The 18,154-nt window shown below is 41.8% G+C and overlaps 2 protein-coding genes across 5 annotated transcripts; one reads left to right on the forward strand and one right to left on the reverse strand.

The window, feature by feature from the left end:
* Positions 1-357: 357 nt before the first annotated feature.
* Positions 358-6,634, forward strand: DNAJA4 (DnaJ heat shock protein family (Hsp40) member A4). 2 transcript variants are annotated; one of them, XM_074916762.1, is made up of 8 exons: positions 358-468; positions 594-731; positions 2,363-2,543; positions 3,478-3,582; positions 4,334-4,561; positions 4,641-4,871; positions 5,407-5,507; positions 5,594-6,629. In XM_074916762.1, the coding sequence occupies exons 2-8, from the start codon at positions 600-602 to the stop codon at positions 5,810-5,812; spliced, it is 1,197 nt and encodes a 398-aa protein (XP_074772863.1). In that variant the 5' UTR covers positions 358-468; positions 594-599; the 3' UTR covers positions 5,813-6,629. The 2 variants fall into 2 exon arrangements, with proteins under 2 accessions (XP_074772863.1, XP_074772864.1); XM_074916763.1 differs by lacking the exons at positions 358-468; positions 2,363-2,543; positions 3,478-3,582 and having other exon boundaries at positions 628-731; positions 5,594-6,634.
* Positions 6,635-7,100: 466 nt separating this feature from the next.
* On the reverse strand, positions 7,101-15,292 carry SKIC8 (SKI8 subunit of superkiller complex). 3 transcript variants are annotated; one of them, XM_074917488.1, is made up of 11 exons: positions 15,275-15,292; positions 14,354-14,397; positions 14,241-14,268; positions 13,786-13,891; positions 12,742-12,914; positions 11,583-11,731; positions 11,134-11,227; positions 10,282-10,375; positions 9,533-9,625; positions 8,778-8,856; positions 7,101-7,382 (listed from the first exon to the last, which is right to left on the reverse strand). In XM_074917488.1, exons 2-11 carry the CDS (start codon positions 14,363-14,365, stop codon positions 7,293-7,295), a joined length of 918 nt encoding a protein of 305 aa, XP_074773589.1. In that variant the 5' UTR covers positions 14,366-14,397; positions 15,275-15,292; the 3' UTR covers positions 7,101-7,292. The 3 variants fall into 3 exon arrangements, with proteins under 3 accessions (XP_074773589.1, XP_074773588.1, XP_074773587.1); XM_074917487.1 differs by lacking the exon at positions 15,275-15,292 and adding an exon at positions 14,588-14,696; XM_074917486.1 differs by lacking the exon at positions 15,275-15,292 and adding an exon at positions 14,598-14,650.
* Between the last annotated feature and the right edge of the window lie 2,862 nt (positions 15,293-18,154).

Consider the following 18,154-nt stretch of genomic DNA (forward strand, 5'->3'; position numbering starts at 1 on the left):
GAAATCGCATCGGTTAACTAACGAGACCAAGTTCTGCCGCGCAGCCAGCGCCCGCTCCCCGGGAGCAGTTCGTACGCGGGTGTAACTTGAATTACTGAGTCTCACCGGAGAGGAGGGAGGGAAAACGGCCACCAGTTAAGGCGGCTGCCGTCAAATGAGGCCTTAGCGCCCGAAAGCCGCGGCACCGGCGGAGAGACGCGGCCCCGCGGGCAGCCGCCGCCTCCCCCGGGGGGCGGGGGGCGTGGCCTCGCCGCTCCCCACAGCGGCCGGCACTGGCGGGCGGGAGAAGGCTCCTCCCCCTGCACGTACCGGCGGTGACGTCACGCGCGGGAATTCTAGACCGTTCCAGGGCCGTGACGTAGGGCGGCGTCATTCCAGAAGATTCGTCCGGTGCGCGTATAAAAGCCGCGGAAGAGGCGGGGCCACAGCGGTCGGCGAGCGGGCGGCAGGAGCGGAGCGGCCGCGGCGGTGAGCGGCCCGTGTGGGCTCGGCCCGTGTGGGCTCCTGCGGGGTGGCGGGCGGGGGAGGGGCCCGCCCCGGGCGGCGGCGTAGCGGGGGGTGACGCGGGGGTAACGCGGCGCGTCCTCCCGCAGGGCACCATGGTGAAGGAGACGGAGTACTACGACATCCTGCAGGTGAAGCCCAATGCCTCCTCCGAGGAGATCAAGCGCGCCTACCGCAAGCTGGCGCTGAAGTACCACCCCGACAAGAACCCCAGCGAGGGCGAGCGGGTACGCGGGGGCCGGGGCCGGGCTGGGACCGGGCCGCGACCGGGTCGGGGCTGGTGGGCCACCCGTGGTGAGGCGGCAGCGCTCCCGGCGCCACCTGCGGCCCCGCGCAGGGCAGGCCCGGCCCTTCCGGCGGGGTGGCGGCGGGCCGGGGCCGGGCCTACCGCAGGCGCCGCCGGGCCTCAAGATGGGCGACTCCGCCGGGAGAAGCCGGAGGCCGGCGCATAGTGGGTCTTCCACGTACCATTTCTTGTTCAGGTAGAAAGGCGGGAAGCGCGCCCTTAATTTTATTTTCAAATTCTGCGTTGCCTAAAGGACGGACATGGTGCCCTTCCCGCAGCCTAATGCGGGTAAAGGAAGGCTCTTGTTCCTCAAAGTCTGTAAAAGACACGTGAAGCTGGCAGCAGCCCTGATGGCCTCGCTGTAGCAGGAGAGGATGCGTAGTTCCTCTTTTTGGACGCGGTTCCTGCCGGTCTCCCCACGGCTGCTCATTCTTAGAGAGATGCTGGTTAAAACAGGCAAAGCTGAAAGGATTTCTAGTGTCCTAATGGCCGTCGTGCTGTGTCAGATGTTGCGAAGGGCAGTGGTGAATCCAGCTGCCAGCACTACTGTGCGTGCTGGGTTTGCCCTGGATGGACTTGTGATCCTGAACAGGATGAGTTTTCTTCAGAGAAAATACTAATGCAGATGGACAAGGTAACTATCCAGAGGAAACCATTGGGCTTCATGTGGGTGAGCTGTTTACAATAGAAGCATTTTACTTGCTATTAGCAGAGATCCGCTCAAGTCCACATGTTGCCTAGGAGGACAAATGAGCACCATAATTGGAAAACTATAGAACATCTGAATGATAGGATTATTTATCTAAAAGCTGGTCTTGTAATACCTTAACATAGCAATAGAAGTTCCATATTGCTGTACTTAGTACACTAATTTACAAAACTCGAGCTAGTTACATAGTAACGTAGTCAAAGGCAACCTTTTCTGCCTTTTTTTTTGGCCTACTTTTTTACTTACACCCCTTTACCTGATCATAAGTAAATTCATGTTTCAAACGGAAGTAGTCATTTTAGTAATAGCAAATTGTATTTAAAAATTAACTTAGTCATTTTAGTAGGAGATTCTTAACAGCTATTTTTAAAAATCCCTTAATTTTTTGGATAAAGTGGATGTTTTGATTTGTATCTATGTCCTTCAATTTGCGATGAGTAAGCAACACCAGTGTCTTAAATCTCTCTTTAGTTCTAGCTGGATGTAGCCGCTCAGCAGGCATGAAGGATCCCTGTGTAGCTGTAGAATGACTAGCACTGCTCTGGCCATCTGGGGACCTCCAAGACTTTGGGGATAGTATCATATCTCTTTCTAAATGGATTTGTTATAGGTGTATAACGGTTGCAACTTCCACAGTCATCAAAGTGTAGTTTGCATCTGTGTGTAAGTTGGATGTGACTGAATTAAGCCCACTTGTAACATGGGAGGAGGGGGGAGAGGGAGAAGAGGGGGGGTTTCCCTGGACAAAAGTGTACTATTATAGTCTATTACACATTTGTTTAGGGAGTTTTAGAAAAAGACAAATGCTGTAGTGGATCAGGTTACTCGGTCATAGTTGTTCAGAGCTTCTTTTTTCTTTTTAGTTTAAACTCATATCCCAGGCATATGAAGTTCTGTCGGACCCAAAGAAAAGGGACCTCTATGACCAGGGTGGGGAGCAGGCTATTAAAGAAGGAGGCCTGAGTGGCGGCAGCTTCTCTTCACCCATGGACATCTTTGACATGTTCTTTGGTGGTGGAGGCCGAATGAATAGAGAGAGAAGAGGTACACAGTTCTAAAGTTCTGGAAACTCTAACCATGCACTTAAGCATAAAACACCTGTGCTATGGTACTGTTGTTCTGCTGAGTGCACATAGTGTGGATATTACTCATTGCAACAATGGATCAAGTAAACTATGATTTTTATTTTTTTTTAGTTACTCTAGCATTAAGATTCTAATGAAGTAGATAACATGATGTAGCCATAGCAATCTTTCTGATGATTTCTGTTTTATTTTTTGTTAAAGTGGGTGTGGGTACTGTGTAGGGGAGGGGGAAACATTGGTAGACTAGAGCAGTTGAATTAGACCTATTTTAAGTTACTTTTTTTTCCAGATCTGTGCCTCGCTTGCTCATATGTTTTGGGCAACTTGTTTCAAAGGACACCATCAACTTAAACTGCAGTAATGTTAAATATCATTAAAATATTTGAGAGAAATTATGGGAAATGGTACAAGAGTGCTGCCCAAAGCTTAGTATGATTTTTGTCTTTTTCCATGACCAGTGTCTGTTGAAGGAGCAAGTAGTAACTTGCTGTAAAATCTTTAAAATTATGTTGTGAAGTGGCATGGAAATTTATAGATGTGCATGAGTTGACTAGATTTGATGAAGCTGGTAGTGTCCTTGCATCTTGTTTCAATTAAGCTTATAAAATTAGGGGTAGGAAGAGGGATAGGGTGGTTTTAATGATGCTTTGCTTAATTACAGCTAAACTTTATATTCAGACATAAGTGGGTGCAGCTCAGTGGAAGCTGGTGGAACTGCACACACTTTTAAGGGGCCTGAGCTGTGTTCAAAGTTTGGAATGAACTTTACATTTCTTCAGTGAGACAGTGCATGTATGAACAAGTGTAGGAGCCTTTAAATAAAAATTTATCCTTACAACAACTGAACCAGAATTAATCTCTTTCTCTTTTGGTTTTTTTTTTTTTTCCCCAAGGCAAAAATGTTGTGCACCAGTTAGGTGTATCTCTTGAAGACTTATATAATGGTATTACAAGGAAACTGGCACTGCAAAAGAATGTTATTTGTGGAAAGTGTGAAGGTAAAAAAATAAGTAGTGGTTTCAAACTCCTCCAAGCTTTTTTTTTTTTTCCCCTAAAGAATATTAGGTAGGGGGGCTGGGAGTAGAGTATGGGGTTTTAAAATTTTCCCCAAGTTTGCCAGGGTATTTAATTTTTATTTATGCCTACCCAAGAGTAAGGCTTTCTTAAACATAGTGGCATAAAGGTACTGTTCTAATGGCAGATTTAAACTTGCTGCAAATTATAGTTGTGTACCTAAATTAAAAGTGTCTTAATCCGGAACTTCAATAAATGGCTGTTTTGTTAAACTTTTTTTTAATTGCTGTGGGTAGAAGTCTAGTGTCTATTGCACAACTCCAAGTATCCATAATGACCGGTCTTCTTTGAGGTAAATCTTAATGAGGTCTTATATCTTAGTACTCTTAAATATTCAGTAAGCAGGTTATTTCCAAAGTATTAATGGAATGTCTAGGTCTTGAAGTCGATATGCTGACAGTTCCTTGAAAACTAAGATGTATCGGGAGGTGGGGCAGATGCTAATAAAATAAGCTGTGCATAGAAATCTTGACTTTCTTTTGCTTGTAGAAACTTCTAACTTGTGGAACATGTTTCGTGTTAGAAACTAAATTCCAATTACATGCGAAATATATTACTGAACTCTTTTAAGTTGCCCTAAAGGTGCTCTTGAAGTCAATGAGTTCCAGCCTGACTACTGTAGAGTGACTTTTTTTTGTTTTGAGACTAAGATCAGATTTAATTTTTTTGTTAAAGGTTATGGTGGAAAGAGAGGGGCGATAGAAAAATGCCCTGTGTGTAAAGGAAGAGGAATGCAAGTTCTAGTTCAGCAGATTGGACCTGGCATGGTACAACAAATCCAAACTGTGTGTCCAGAATGCAAAGGCCAAGGTGAAAGAATAAATCCGAAGGATAGGTGTGACAACTGCAATGGCTGTAAGGTTGTAAGAGAGAAAAAGATCATAGAAGTTCACGTTGATAAAGGTAAGAACTGTGTATTTGTTCTGTGTCCCCAGTCATAGTCTATAGTTCTGCAGAGGATAAATGGGTTTCTTTTCTCCAGGTATGAAAGATGGTCAGAAGATAGTATTTCATGGAGAAGGTGACCAGGAGCCTGATATGGAGCCTGGTGATGTTATAATTGTGCTTGATCAAAAGGATCACAGTGTCTTTCAGAGGCGAGGGCATGACTTAATCACAAAAATGAGAATTCAACTCTCAGAGGCTTTATGTGGTTTCAGAAAGACCATTGAAACACTGGACAACAGAGTTCTTGTCGTATCATCTAGGCCAGGTAGGTCTTACAGAATTCAGAGGCTATATAAACTGCTTGCCTCTTTCATTGTGCTGGGACTGGGGTTTTTTGGGGAGTTTGTTCTGGCTTTTTTTAACCAGTTTATGCAACAGACTCAAATAACACTTGCAGTTATTTAATTTAGTTGGTTCTTTGTCATTCTTCTCATTCCTTCTAAAACATCTAATGTAGAATTATAGCTAAGGATGTCAACTGCTTCTTAATAAACTTCAGCCTCAGCTGGTGGATAGCCAGGAAAATATTCAAGAGGCCAGAAACTTAAAATTCCACCAGATTATCTGTTAATTCAGCCCAAAAGCTGTGCTAAGAGAAGCCGATTCTTTCACAGCAGAGGAAATAGCCTAAATGGTCTTCTGTATAGCTTGGGTTTAGTACTTTTCAGCCTGAGCTTTTTCTGTGAGTTGCTGGGTCACCTCCCTCAGATGCAGTGGGAGCACTGCTTGTGTATAAACCTGCTTTTCATCATTATGAAACGTCTGTCACAAGCTTACTTGCAGCTTTTACCTCTGTGTAGGTGAAGTGATAAAACATGGTGACCTGAAGTGTATCTACAACGAAGGGATGCCTGTCTACAAATCTCCAATGGACAAAGGCAGCTTAATTATACAATTTCTGGTAAGTTTACTGCTTTTCTTTAGCAAATATATCCATGCTGGTATCGAGAGTAATTATTTATTTTAAAAAAACCCATAAAATTTTAGGTCCAGTTCCCAGAGCACTACTGGCTCCCAAGGGAGAAGCTGTGTCTGCTGGAGGCTCTGCTTCCTCCACGAGAAGATGTTATGATTACAGACGAGATGGATCAGGTAGACCTGGAAGACTTTGATCCAAGTGAGCAAACCTACCGTAACAGTGGGGGAGAAGCATATGAAGAAGATGAGGAAGGTCCAAGAACAGGAGTACAATGTCAGACATCTTAAAGCAAGGTGGAATGGATGTCATCTAAATGTAAATTTTCACAATGAAAACTGCATGGCTGTAATAGCCACTGCTTGTGGGTTTTGTGTTCAGCAAATTGAGTTGCTGCGCTGTCAGTTATCACCTTTTTGTAACTAATTTATATTGTGTTCTTGTAGTCTTTATATAAAATGTCGCACAGCTGAGAACCGACCGAGTTGGTATACATTTTCCTTTGCTGTGAAGGTTCTCAATTTATTTCACACCTATGCTATTTATATAAGACTTTGGCAATATTGATAGATGCTAAGTGGAGTGTCTTATGTAAATACTTTCATACTGGAAAATTAATTTCATAGAATAAATCATAGCAGAAATAACTTCTAATAAATAGAACTCTTCACATTTTGTCATGCTTCTCTTGTACTTTCTAAGCCACGCTAGAACCCTCTTTATTTAAATAAGTTTCTCTAAGCTCAGACTATCATCTGATCAGGATTGTTCTCCATATTCAACTTTGTTAGCTGTAACGCTAGTACCTGTCTCACTTTGTATTTCAAAAGCATTTTGTGCATGCCCCACTCATTGCATAACAGCACTCCTCCCTCTGTTCATTTGCTGTAGTAGTGTTTCTGCTGCTGCGCTCTGTGTAAGTGTAACTTACAATTTTAAGGTATCCTAATGTGTATAGTGTGTACCCTACATACTTCTAATATACATACAGGTAGCTACATAAGAAAATTTTTGATCTTTCAGAAGCTCCAGCTCTAGATTTCAGCCTTCCCTAGAAAGGAAGGGTTTTTACTTCCTCTTAGACACTGTGTATTTGAGCCTTAACTATGATGAATAAAACAAAACCACATGTTGGGTATACTGCTGCTCTATAGCATGACAAGATACCATCCTAGAATGATAATATTAAAGCTTTTTTCCTTTTATCTGCTTTCTAGTAGAATTTGTATTAAGTCAGGATTGGAAACAACTAGCACCCTTTAGTGAAATTAAACCGTGATGAATGAGCCCTGTGTCCCTGTACAATTGCTGGAACAGGTGCTGAACTGATGTGACCCTCTTGCACTCATGGGGACAACCCCAAGAGGGAGTGCAGGCTCTCACTTCCCCTGCCTGCAACACAGAGCCTCCCTCACTCTGCCTTTTGCTAAAATAAGCTGCTGTAAGACTTGGTCAATGCTCTCCAGCTCTAGTCTATTTATGTATAGAGGCAGGGGAGATTAACTGAGCAGTTACTTCACCCATGACTGCATATTTCCAAAAATACATTTTTTTCCAAGGATCAGACACAAGTTACTGGCATCTGTAGCTTTTATTTTAAAAAAAGTAAAGCTTTCATGCTAAACAAAATCAAAATTACATATAAACATATCCAATTTTACAGATCAGCATTACTAAAATGCTTTTATAGTACTGAAAAATTAATGTGAAAGGACAGTAGTATTACTGAAAACTGCCACAAGGTTAGCCAAAGAGTCTGAGTCAAGACATTTAAACTGGACAGTCATAAATATGAATTTCTTGGTCATCTCCAACAGATACAATTTTGGACCCATTTCCATTGTATTTCACTCCCCAAACCTGCAAACAGGACATAAGGTTATCAGTGGGAGACAAAAGAAAAAAATATCTTCAGCATAGTCATATTTATCGACTAGAAACAAGCAGAAGGAGAATTATTTAGGATGAGTTTGTTAGATCTGGTCCAGTTAAAGCTTTTTCTTTAACAGCAGCTGAGGCTGATGAACCAGAGCAGGACACTGCCATCTAGTAGCCTGACAAGTTCTTGGATTCCACTCCTACTGAGGATGGATTATGCAATCTAAAGATACTGGAAAAAGGCTGAAAAGTGCTTGCCCCAGTTCACATAAACCTAACATTTTTCACTCTTTCCCCTTCCTGTCTTCCTTGTGGAAAAGAGTATTTTACAGTGCTTTCAGGAAAGCAAGAGAGGAAGTACTTTTCATGCAGACTGACACGTCAGGACAGACTGAAGAATGATCCTTGGGCTAATTAAGCCATTTACTTGCTAGTGCAAAACAGTAAAATTTAGGTCAGTTCTCTGACTTACGGGTTACACAGACTGAATTGGCCCCATCTCCCATCAACAGGATGACATCAGCAAGAGCAAAGGTGGCCCAGCATATTAACCGGGATTGCAGCATGGGTATATTGGCAACAGCACATTTGGGGGAATCTCACACCATTTTGCATTAGTACCTAAAAACCAGCATTCTCAAGACCCAATACATCTATGCCTTCCACAAACTGATGAGATTATATACAACAGTTAAATAACACTGGAAATCCAATTCTGCTTGAATACTAAAACCCCCATACCTGTAGATAACTGAAAAGAAGCTTACCAGAAAAAAGTACTATGGAAAAAAGAGCTCAAAATCTGAAAGAATTTCCTTTGTTAAGTCTTCCTCTATGATCCATTAAAAAATAGAATTGTTTATTTAACACCTAACATTTGGAAAAAGAGTAATTTGGTAGATAACTAATATCCTCTTCCCTCATGGGTAGCTATCACTTGAGGAAAAAAAATTAAAAAATAGGGTATTACAGACATTTGAGGAGGTAAAAGTCCTAAGTTTCAAGGGTGCTTTCAAGCATCTTACATATTTCCATCCTTTTAAATAAGTGTTTTTCCCCCTTACACATGCAGATGCTGTGTAAGTGATAGAAATAAGACCACAGACAAAGATAAAACAATACGGTCTGGTAAAAAATCCTTCTGGCCACTCAGCATTACCCTTATTCAAACCTGAAAAATGTAACTACTTGGTAGGGATCAACCTATGTGCTTGGAGTATTAGTTCAATAGTAAGTGCCAAGTAACAGTGAACAACTTTTAAGATTACATTACAGCAAGCTAAAGTCCAACGCTGAAGCTGCAGCCCTCAGTTGAAGCACAAATGTGCACAACTACAGATTAGTTCTGTGAACACAGCGACCTAGATAAAGCAATACCTGATCTTGGTGGTCAAAGAAAGTATGAACACAGGTTCTCGTTCCAGCATCCCAAACTTTTACACTTTTATCAGATGAACTAAAAGAAAAATAATACTGATCAAAGTTTAAATTAATAGATTAACTATAGTTTAGTTAATATATTCTCATATTATAGTCTCATCCAGTAGACATAAGAAACCCTCTTTCACCCATTACCCATCACCCATAGTAAAGTAGTAAAGGACAGTGCATCTTCTGCCAGGTTCCAGTTACCTTGAAAATACATTTACTGTTTCAATATCTGCAACATGAAAATGAAGACTCCCATTTTAGCCATCAAATTCTTTGAAGCAAGTTCCTTGGATAAACTCCTGCTATATATACTTGGTCTCCCAACTGCCTGAACTCTTTTAAGAGTTAACACTAAAGTCCAACTAGATTAATGTACTACTTACTATTGGGTTGTACCTCTTAATTCAACAGCAATTTTTCAGCTATTTAGTCAAACTGCCCTTAGGTTTAGCTGTTCTTCACATGTAGTTCACTCCACTGCAGTGTAGTTTTTTCAGTGTAGACTTATGCTATAAAATACTATTCACTACAACTGGTATCATCACAGATTGGCTCCTGAGTCTAACTGCAATGTATCTTATTCCATTACAGGTTCCATTGCAATTCGTACACCTTTACTTTTATGATCCATCTCCCTTTATAAATATAAAAATTACTTATTTTTCTTCAGTAAGCAAAAACAAGTTAAAAATCCTCAATACCTGGAAACAAAATGTGTATCATCAGGACAAAATGCTACATTTAATACCCACGATCCATGACCACTTAATGTGCCAGCCAAGTTTGCATGTTGCCTGTGGAAAGAACAGATTTTAATATTTGATTTGTGAATTCCAGGGAAAGAGCAACAGGAACATACTCTAGCTAGTACAGTTAGGAATGGTTCAATGCAAGGTCATGGAAGGTGACTTCTGGACATTTGTTCATTCAAGCTGTTACAACAGATTCTGCTCTTCCATTTCAAATGGTTAACATAAAAGGAAGCCACTAAGATACACTGGTGGACAAAACAGTTCAACCATGAAGAAGGTAAAGTAATGCGGGTTTAGGGGAGTAAAGATAAGAGAAGCTCTGCCTTTTTCTCCCCAGGGTCTTCCAAGTTTTTGCACAATGCAAAAGAAATAGGTCATAATTTCTTGGATACAGAACAGATGTTGAAGATGAGTAAACACAAACACCCAGGACAGATACACAAAACAATTAGCCTGTTGCCTACAGGGCAAATATGAGCAAAGTAATTTGTTTTCATGTTAAGGCTGTCATCCACCTATGCACTTTTTAAGACTATCTAAGGGTATAATATTTTATTATTTAAGACTATTTATTACATAAAGAAGTCACCAAAAGCTGAAGCGAATTATGGAGAACAGAGGGTTTGATGATTTTTACAGTATCAGCCCCTCTGAAGAGTTACTTTCCTGTTAACACGTCTTGCAAAGTAACAACTTACACGTCGTAGATTTTGATATAGCCATCATCTGAAGCAGTTACAAGTAACTGAGAATCTGGAGAAAATGTCAGTGAACGAATAGGCATGGCATGACCTGAAATTCAAAGTTATATATGGCTTAGAATGAAGCTATTCCTCTTGGTAATGACAGTGCTTAAGATGCTCCACCAGACAGCATTCCCTGTTAAAGAAAAGCAACCTCTGGAGAGTCTTTCTCTCTATGCCTTGACAGGCTTCCTCGTACAACATGGAAACTGACAGTAATTCCAAGCTTTGAATGTTAGGGCATGTCCACTGCAACACAAAAATATTTTTTCAGATGTGGATCTTTATTAGAATTTCATATTAAGTGACTGGATTTTTTAAAATTAACTATATAACTGGACAGATACTGCACAAACATTAAAAGCCCATTTATCTGTTAGAAAAATGCATGTCTCCTACAACAGAAAATGCTGTTATTTTTTAAAAAAGGAATAAATTGCTATAAAACTGATACTATAGTGAAAAGAAAAATCATACACATGGCAGTACACATTTGGCTTAGCTTCATTTGCCTTGTACTGCACTGCAGTAGAAGAAGGAACTGTAATTTAAGGACTTAGTTAAGCATTACTGACTGTATCTTTTGAGATAGGCATTTATGATGCAAGCCTGAGTTTACAGTTTGCCTCTAACATTTTAAGTGATTTAAGTTACAGCACACTAAATGATGCTTCTGTCCATTAGACAGTATCTAGTTAACTCATTTATGCCATGGCTGTTGTATCTTATTCTGACTTGCGTTATATCCTTTAACTTTGTTGAGGAATGAAGCCAGAACTTGGGTACTGCAAATGCATAAACCATTACCTTCTAGCGTATGCAGAAGTTTTCCAGTTGCAATATCAAAAATATTGATAATGCCATCTATCGCTCCACTGGCTAAGTATTTTCCATCTGGACTCTGTAATAGAACACAGACAGTATGTGTTTAACAACTGTATGTATTTATCCTATGCACCTCCCTGACATTCTCTTGGCAACTTTTCACAAATACAATCTATGCAAGATACCTGGGCTCTAAAAATCCTGAAGACTAAACTGATTTATTCACAATCAGTTTATAAGCAAGATCAAAGTATATTTTCCATATACGCAGGGGGGGAATGTCATGCAGGTTGTATTTGGAACTATCAAATTACGGCTGTCTTTTCATATTATGTAGAGATAAACTGGTAGATGGAAACAAAAATATCTGATTCACAACATATAACAGCAGTAGCAACTTCACATAAGAAATTATCAATTGTTCTTCTTACATATGCAATGCTAAGGATGAACTTTCCTCTCGTGTCCAGAGAATATTCTTTCTTTCCAGTTTCAACACCAAAAATATTTACTTTTCCCACATGACTTCCTGTTGCAAGGTACTGGGAATCAGGTGAAAAAGCCAGGGACCAAGCATCAACTGTATTATAAAGAAAAAAATCAGTTAGCTGAGTACTGTTTCTAGTTCTTATTCAACAATGTCGGCTCTGTACATATCTGTTTAGACATTTAACCCCTTAACTACTCTTAGTACTCTAAAACTCTACTCCATACTCTTTTAAGAAGAGTGTTCAAGCTCATTAAAGTTAACTTCCTTCTATGTAATTAATGGAGCACAGCTTGAGCCATTAATTGTTTAGTGAAAGCTTACATTTTCTAATAAGACCTTGACCTTATTAGACCCTCCTGTAACAATAAATTTAGAGCAACACTAGTATCTAGCAAAGCACAAAATACACAGGAAAACACAGATATACGAATGTAATGTAGATCAACATTCCTTACAATGGAATTGTAAAAACCATACCTTTTTATAGCAGTATAATGTATTTATGTGGCACAGTGTATTTCTGTTTTTTTCTATCAGCTTAACCTTAACTACCTAAACCACTGCAAGATTGTTCTTAAATTAGGGATTGCCAGTGGACCAATGATACATTTAGAATAAGATCTGAGGTCCTGAATTCCAGCTTGGAGGATGTAACATTGATCCAGACTTCAGCTTTACTGTGTTTTGACTTGCTCACTCAGGATTGGATGTACTGCGTAAATAAGGATCACATACATGGCTCAAATTCAGAGCAGTGCAGTGCTTATGAAGAAAGTTCAGAATTTATTTGTAAATCAATTTGAGAAAGCATTTGAATTATTTTTTTAAATAGCCTTTTATCAATACATCTGTAAGAGCAGGCTAGTTTCCATTCTGCTTTATGCATCTAGCAAAAAGCATGTCTAAATATATATGTGAAAGCATTAAGTAGTGTGAAAAAATAAACGTAAGATTGTCTGATACTACTCTGAGTTCATAAAATCACTAAGATTTTTGCAAACAAAGATTTTTTTAATACCCTAATTATACACTGTACAGTATTTACTATCTGGAGTTAAGTGCACTTCTTACACAGAGACAGCTTAACACTGGTATCTTACCAGGACCAGCATCTATTGACTTGATTTGTTTGCCAGTTTCTAAATCCCAGAGGCGAATATGGGCATCTAGGGAGCTGGATGCTGCAATGGAGCCTGTGTGGCTGATATCCACAGACACCACACCCAGCTGGTGACCCTCCAAAGTCCATTGTAGATCCAATTTTTCATCATTCCTTTTGTTCAAAAGAAAGAAAAGCCCAGTTATGAATAGCTGGGGTTACTTAACAGATCTCCAACCTCGGACAAAACAAACAAGATAACCCACATCTCTCCATTTTGTTCAACAAAAGGGGAATCCAACTTCACTCATGAAATGTGAAGACAGCTACACAAAAATTGCTCTCTGTACTTAAGGAAAAGAACTGAGAAGTCAGTTGTTTACCATATTTCTGCGAAGCATGTACTTCATCATAAGTAGCCTCACTGAAATGTCCATTACAGTACATACTTACACGGCAGACTGTTAATCCGTCAGCAAAGCATGAAACGCAATGACCAACATTTTTATAATCACCACAACAGAGCTACTCGTGTCATTAAAGTGAACCACACACTTAATACTGCTTTGGCTAAGAGACAGAATTTATTTGCAAAAGCACACTTCAGTGTCACTTGTATGAGGATTTTTTTTTTTTTTAGAAAAAGGGAAGATGTCATTTCATCTTTTTCTCATTCCCATTATTCCCTTCACAGTACACATGCTCCCAATGCACTGTCTCATAAAATGTTGCATTTCTAATTCTTTGGTTTAGAAATACATCAAGTCATACTATCCTCTAAAAGACAACATGTAAAATTTGATGTGCATTTTCAGAAGGGTTTGCATTCCTTGAAAACTAAAGCACATCAGAATGGTGCCACTGCAAGAAAAAGCACACACCGATGAAGATAAGCTTGCTCAAAAGAACAGTTCTGTGTGCCAGACTATCCCTTCCTGATGTAATTTCTAACATCCCTGCAGATTATAGAAATTCGAGACTGCTGTATCTCCATACTAACTACTTCCAAGGCTTAAGACTGGTTAATAGGGAGCACTTCACTTACCACTTCCAGACCTTCACTAGATCATCCAAAGAACCAGAGATCACTGTTTCAGAACCATCTTTTTTATTTTTTCCCCAGGCAACTGACCAAATGGCATCATCATGAGCTAAAAGAGAATATAAGCATAGAAATTACATTTAAGTGGTTTCTTTTGATGGAAGACAACTACCAGCTTTGGTAATGCTCAAATTGCTGATTGTAATGTTGTCGATAGACCCCTTCAGGTCTATCAGTGCTCTGAAAGCCCAGTCACTGTCTTCATTGTTTCAGAACACATGATATATTTTGTTCACCAAAATCACTGTTGAAAAAACAGCATAAGCCATTTCTGAGTTATTCAAATTTGTATTTAATATAAACATAACCCATGTCATTTCACAAGTATATCTTCCATTACCAATTGTACATCAGCCAAGAAGATCAATATTATTTAATGCATGTTAGTGTTTTCTCACCTTGCTCTTGCTTGAAGAGAATACCGTACTAGAAAGAAAAAATAATTATGTATGAGCAGCCTAAAAAATATCAAGCGAGCGATTAGTTTCATTGAGGCTGTGTTTTTATTTACCTGTGTAGTCATGTCTTTATGGAAGCAATCTTAACAGGAATGCTCTGGAAGGAGAAAACCCATTAGGCTCAGCAACAAGACTCTGCCCGGAAGGAGGAAACCCGGCAGGCACAGCAGGAAGGCCTGAGGGAAACCTCCGCTCGCACGGCCTGAAGCGCCCGCCGCGCCAGGGCCCAGCACCCCCGCCGCCGCCTGCCCTCGGCCCGCCGCCGCCTCCGCCCTCCCTCGCGGTACCGAGCCGAGCCGAGCCGTGCCGAGCCGTGCCGAGCCGTGCCGAGCCGAGCCGAGCCGTGCCGAGCCGGACAGAGCCTCCTGCCCGCCGCCGTCGCGCTGTGCTGACGCCTGCTACCACCGAGAGCGCGCCCAGAGCGCCTCTCCCCGCCGCCCTTCTCTCCGCCGCCACACCGGGGGGGCTCCGGCATCGCGCTCTCTAGCGCCGCCGTGTGGCCAAGGAGGCGCCCTTCGCCCTATCGGTCCTGACGGCCGCGCGGGCCCGGCCCGCCCGCCGCTCGCCGCCACAGCCCCAGGTCATCGCCATCGCCCGCCGCTCGCCGCCACAGCCCGCCGCTCGCCGCGTCCTCAGCGCCGCGGCTGTCCCGCAGGGGCGAAGGCAGCGCGGTTAATTCCCTCCGGCCTTCGCGGGTCGCCCTCACGGGCAGCAGCGGGTCCGCGGGCAGCGCGCGCCCCGCCCCGGCCGCCCCACACTCGCCGTCCCGCCGCCTGGCAGCGCGGGGGCCGGAGGGCCGGCGGCCCAGCGCCCGGGCCCCTTCCTCAGGGGCTGCCGGTGAGAGCCGAGCCGCTGCTGTCGTGGGCTCCGCGCTCAGCCGCGGGGCCCGCTGGCTGATGCCTGCAAGCAGTTGGTGCTGCAAGCTGAGGCCTGTAACAATTAGAGTAACGAAGAAATTAGAGCATTGCACGTACCTTATGTGGTCATGTTGTACCCAGTTGTGTATACCTGGAAGTCTCAAAGGGGCAAATATTAAGAAATTATTTCACCAAACAGTGTTTAACTTTGTATTTAACAAGGCCTGAGTGATTAAAATGTACATAGAAAGCATCCTAACCTTGAGAATAGACACATCCTGGCAGAAATGCTCAAACAGCAGATAAGAAAGAACAGCCTGGCCAAACAGAGTTGGGAAACATCCAAGGAGAAGAGATTGTCCTGAAAAGACTCATGACCATAAAAGAGAAAAAGGAGTAGGGGTCTAACTTCCCAAACAACCACCAACGACCATCCGAAACCCGCGCACATGCGTAGTGCAGTTTTGCAACACCAGTATTAGGTAAATGTAGTAGATAGGCAAGCAAGTGGAGGCTTCTTGCAAAATGCATTAATATTCATGTCTTAAACGTACATAAAGAATGAACTTTGGTTTAGTGTATGCACGTTAAGTGGAATGATCCCCCATGCATCCAGCGCTGCAACAAAGAATGCCTGCCTTCTAAAAACTTCAAACTAGGTCTTAAAGGGTTCTTTTGAGACTGAACTGACGGTAATGCCGCATGTCTCCTGCATCTCCTCACACTTACTGAGGCAACAAACCCCTCGGGCGAGGGGCCAGTCACTGCTGTTGTAGCTGTCCAGAAGCAGTCAGCATCTGTCGTGTCTGATACAAATAGCAGTAACACCCTTCGTGGACAGCAGCAACGATGTACATACTGTGCAAAACATGAAGGCCTGAGGACTGCGTTCAAGTCTGCCTTCTCAGCAGTGTTGGAAGTTCCCAGCCTTCTGTTAAAGAGGTGGAGGAGGCGTGCCGACCACTCAGGGGAGACAGCACAAGATTTACTTACCTTGGGTCCCTTTATAAACAGCTGGCTCCCAGGATCCTGAAGTAGCAATAAAAGTTGAGCAGTACTGCCCATTTCTCTAACCACAGCACAGGCAGCCTCTTCAGTTTTACTGGAGTGAGAGGAAGTTTCCCTACTAATCATCTGTTTCAGAAAAAAAAAGGTATGACTTTTTTGGAAGCAGAGTTTTTTCAAGTTGCTGCCTCTGCTTGAGTTAGAAGTGGAAAAAATGTCAGAATTAATGTTCAGGAGAATAAATCAGATTCCCTGAGGCTTAAAATTAAAGACTGGCCTTTATCACTGGCCTTTCACAGCTTTTAATCATTCTTAATGTGTACACAAAGCTCTTTGAGATCAATAGAGCTTGTCTGAGTAAGCGAAGTAACAACCCAAACAGGAATTCTAAATGTGTCTTAACACAGTTCTGCAGTCAAGAATGAAAATCTGGGTAAAACTCTTACATATAATTACATAATCCTTAGTTCTCTGTTTAGATTGAGCTTTGTAGAGGATTTTAAGGCATACTGCTTTAATATATTGCATTTCAGAAATGCTCATTTTCTTGCTAGCAATGATGCAATGGTAAACATTTTCTAAAAGTACGATAAATTATTCAATTTCTGTTTCTTACCAGGATTCTCATAGGAATTCTTACATTTAAATTCGTACTTAAAATGTAATATTTTCACCTTCTGTTCAAATGATCAGGATTTGGTTTTGCAATTCTATATAGGCAGTACTGTAATACAGTCTTTGACAGGCAAAATATTTCTAATCCCTCCAGAGTTCTCACATCACACAAAGTTCTTCTACGCACTACTTTGTACATGGAACACCTTAGACCTTGATCAGAAAAGATTGCTATTGTTCTCCTGTGAGTGTAGAACAAAACTGTGGGTTATTTCCTACATCACTTATGACACAAATCTATATTTGTTAGAGTGAAAGCTGATTAGATGTTGCTTTGTTGCATCAGGAGGATAATCCAAAGCAAAGTGTGCCACATGTTTGATTTATAGATAAACTGCCTCCTTGGAATAGTAACTGAAAGCATGTTTCTATGTTTGTCCTTGTTCTGGAGCACTAACACGCCTTGTATCTACGTGGGTATTTCTACCCTGATTGGAATAATACTTTAGGAGTGTGTATGTGTTTAAATGCCAGCTTTTAAAACAATGTTACAACGGAAAAACCTGATGTATGTTAAAAATGCGATCATCCTGATACTGTGCTAACACAGAGAAGTAAATTAGGTCAAGACTTTGAGATATAAACATCATATAAACATCACGAAAGGCACTTCCCAGCCCAAAGCTCAGTTGCAGAGAACTAATTGAGAGCAAAACATTTTTGTTTCAAAAATAATACACTGAGTGCCTTTGTGGCCAGCTATTGCAATCACAGTTCAGATCAGGATTCACAGTTCAGCACCCACCCAGCCTTACCCAGAAGGCGAATGCCAAGTAAGCCTTGATTTATTGAGGTCTTGAAGACACAGGAACCTCTGTGAAACAGTAAGACTAGATAATTGACTGGGAGCTTCAGCTCTGCAGGTACATACACACTACAGCATTCGAATGTTGTCAGACATGTCAACCCTCTCCCCACTCCATGCTAAAGAATTAGTTTACTAGTGGGTTTGAGGAAAATGATAATGGCATTTGAAGTTATGTGTGGTGGGTGCCGAAGTGTGTAATACATGAATATGTATTTTTGTGGTTATCAAGATGGAATGACCTTGTCAGTTTAGGAAAGGGACTGTGTAACATAACTGTACCTGCAGTGGGGTGGATTCAATTACAGGTCCCTTTCAGGGCTGATCCATCTATTTCGGGTTTGATTTTCCATCTTAGGGTTCAGTGCAGGATCAGTTACAGAAACCCACAGGCACTGCAGAAACAAAGGGCGACTTCTCACAGAGCTGGGAGTCTGCATGCAGATTTATACCATCTGCCCATTGTGGGGCAGCAGCATCAAGATAATCTCCACCTCTTTCCAGTAGCAAGG

This window comes from Athene noctua, chromosome 13 (genome assembly GCF_965140245.1).
Source record: "Athene noctua chromosome 13, bAthNoc1.hap1.1, whole genome shotgun sequence".
Classification (NCBI taxonomy): domain Eukaryota; kingdom Metazoa; phylum Chordata; class Aves; order Strigiformes; family Strigidae; genus Athene; species Athene noctua.

Coding starts and splice junctions, on each gene's coding strand:
- DNAJA4 (XM_074916762.1), top strand. CDS start 600: ATGGTGAAGGAGACGGAGTACTACGACATCCTGCAGGTGAAGCCCAAT. Junction 2,544..3,477: donor AATGAATAGAGAGAGAAGAG/GTACACAGTTCT, acceptor TTTTTCCCCAAG/GCAAAAATGTTGTGCACCAG. Junction 4,872..5,406: donor TGTCGTATCATCTAGGCCAG/GTAGGTCTTACA, acceptor ACCTCTGTGTAG/GTGAAGTGATAAAACATGGT.
- SKIC8 (XM_074917488.1), bottom strand. Junction 13,892..14,240: donor TCTCTTCAAGCAAGAGCAAG/GTGAGAAAACAC, acceptor ATTCTCTTTTAG/CTCATGATGATGCCATTTGG. Junction 11,228..11,582: donor TCATCCTTAGCATTGCATAT/GTAAGAAGAACA, acceptor GTTCTATTACAG/AGTCCAGATGGAAAATACTT.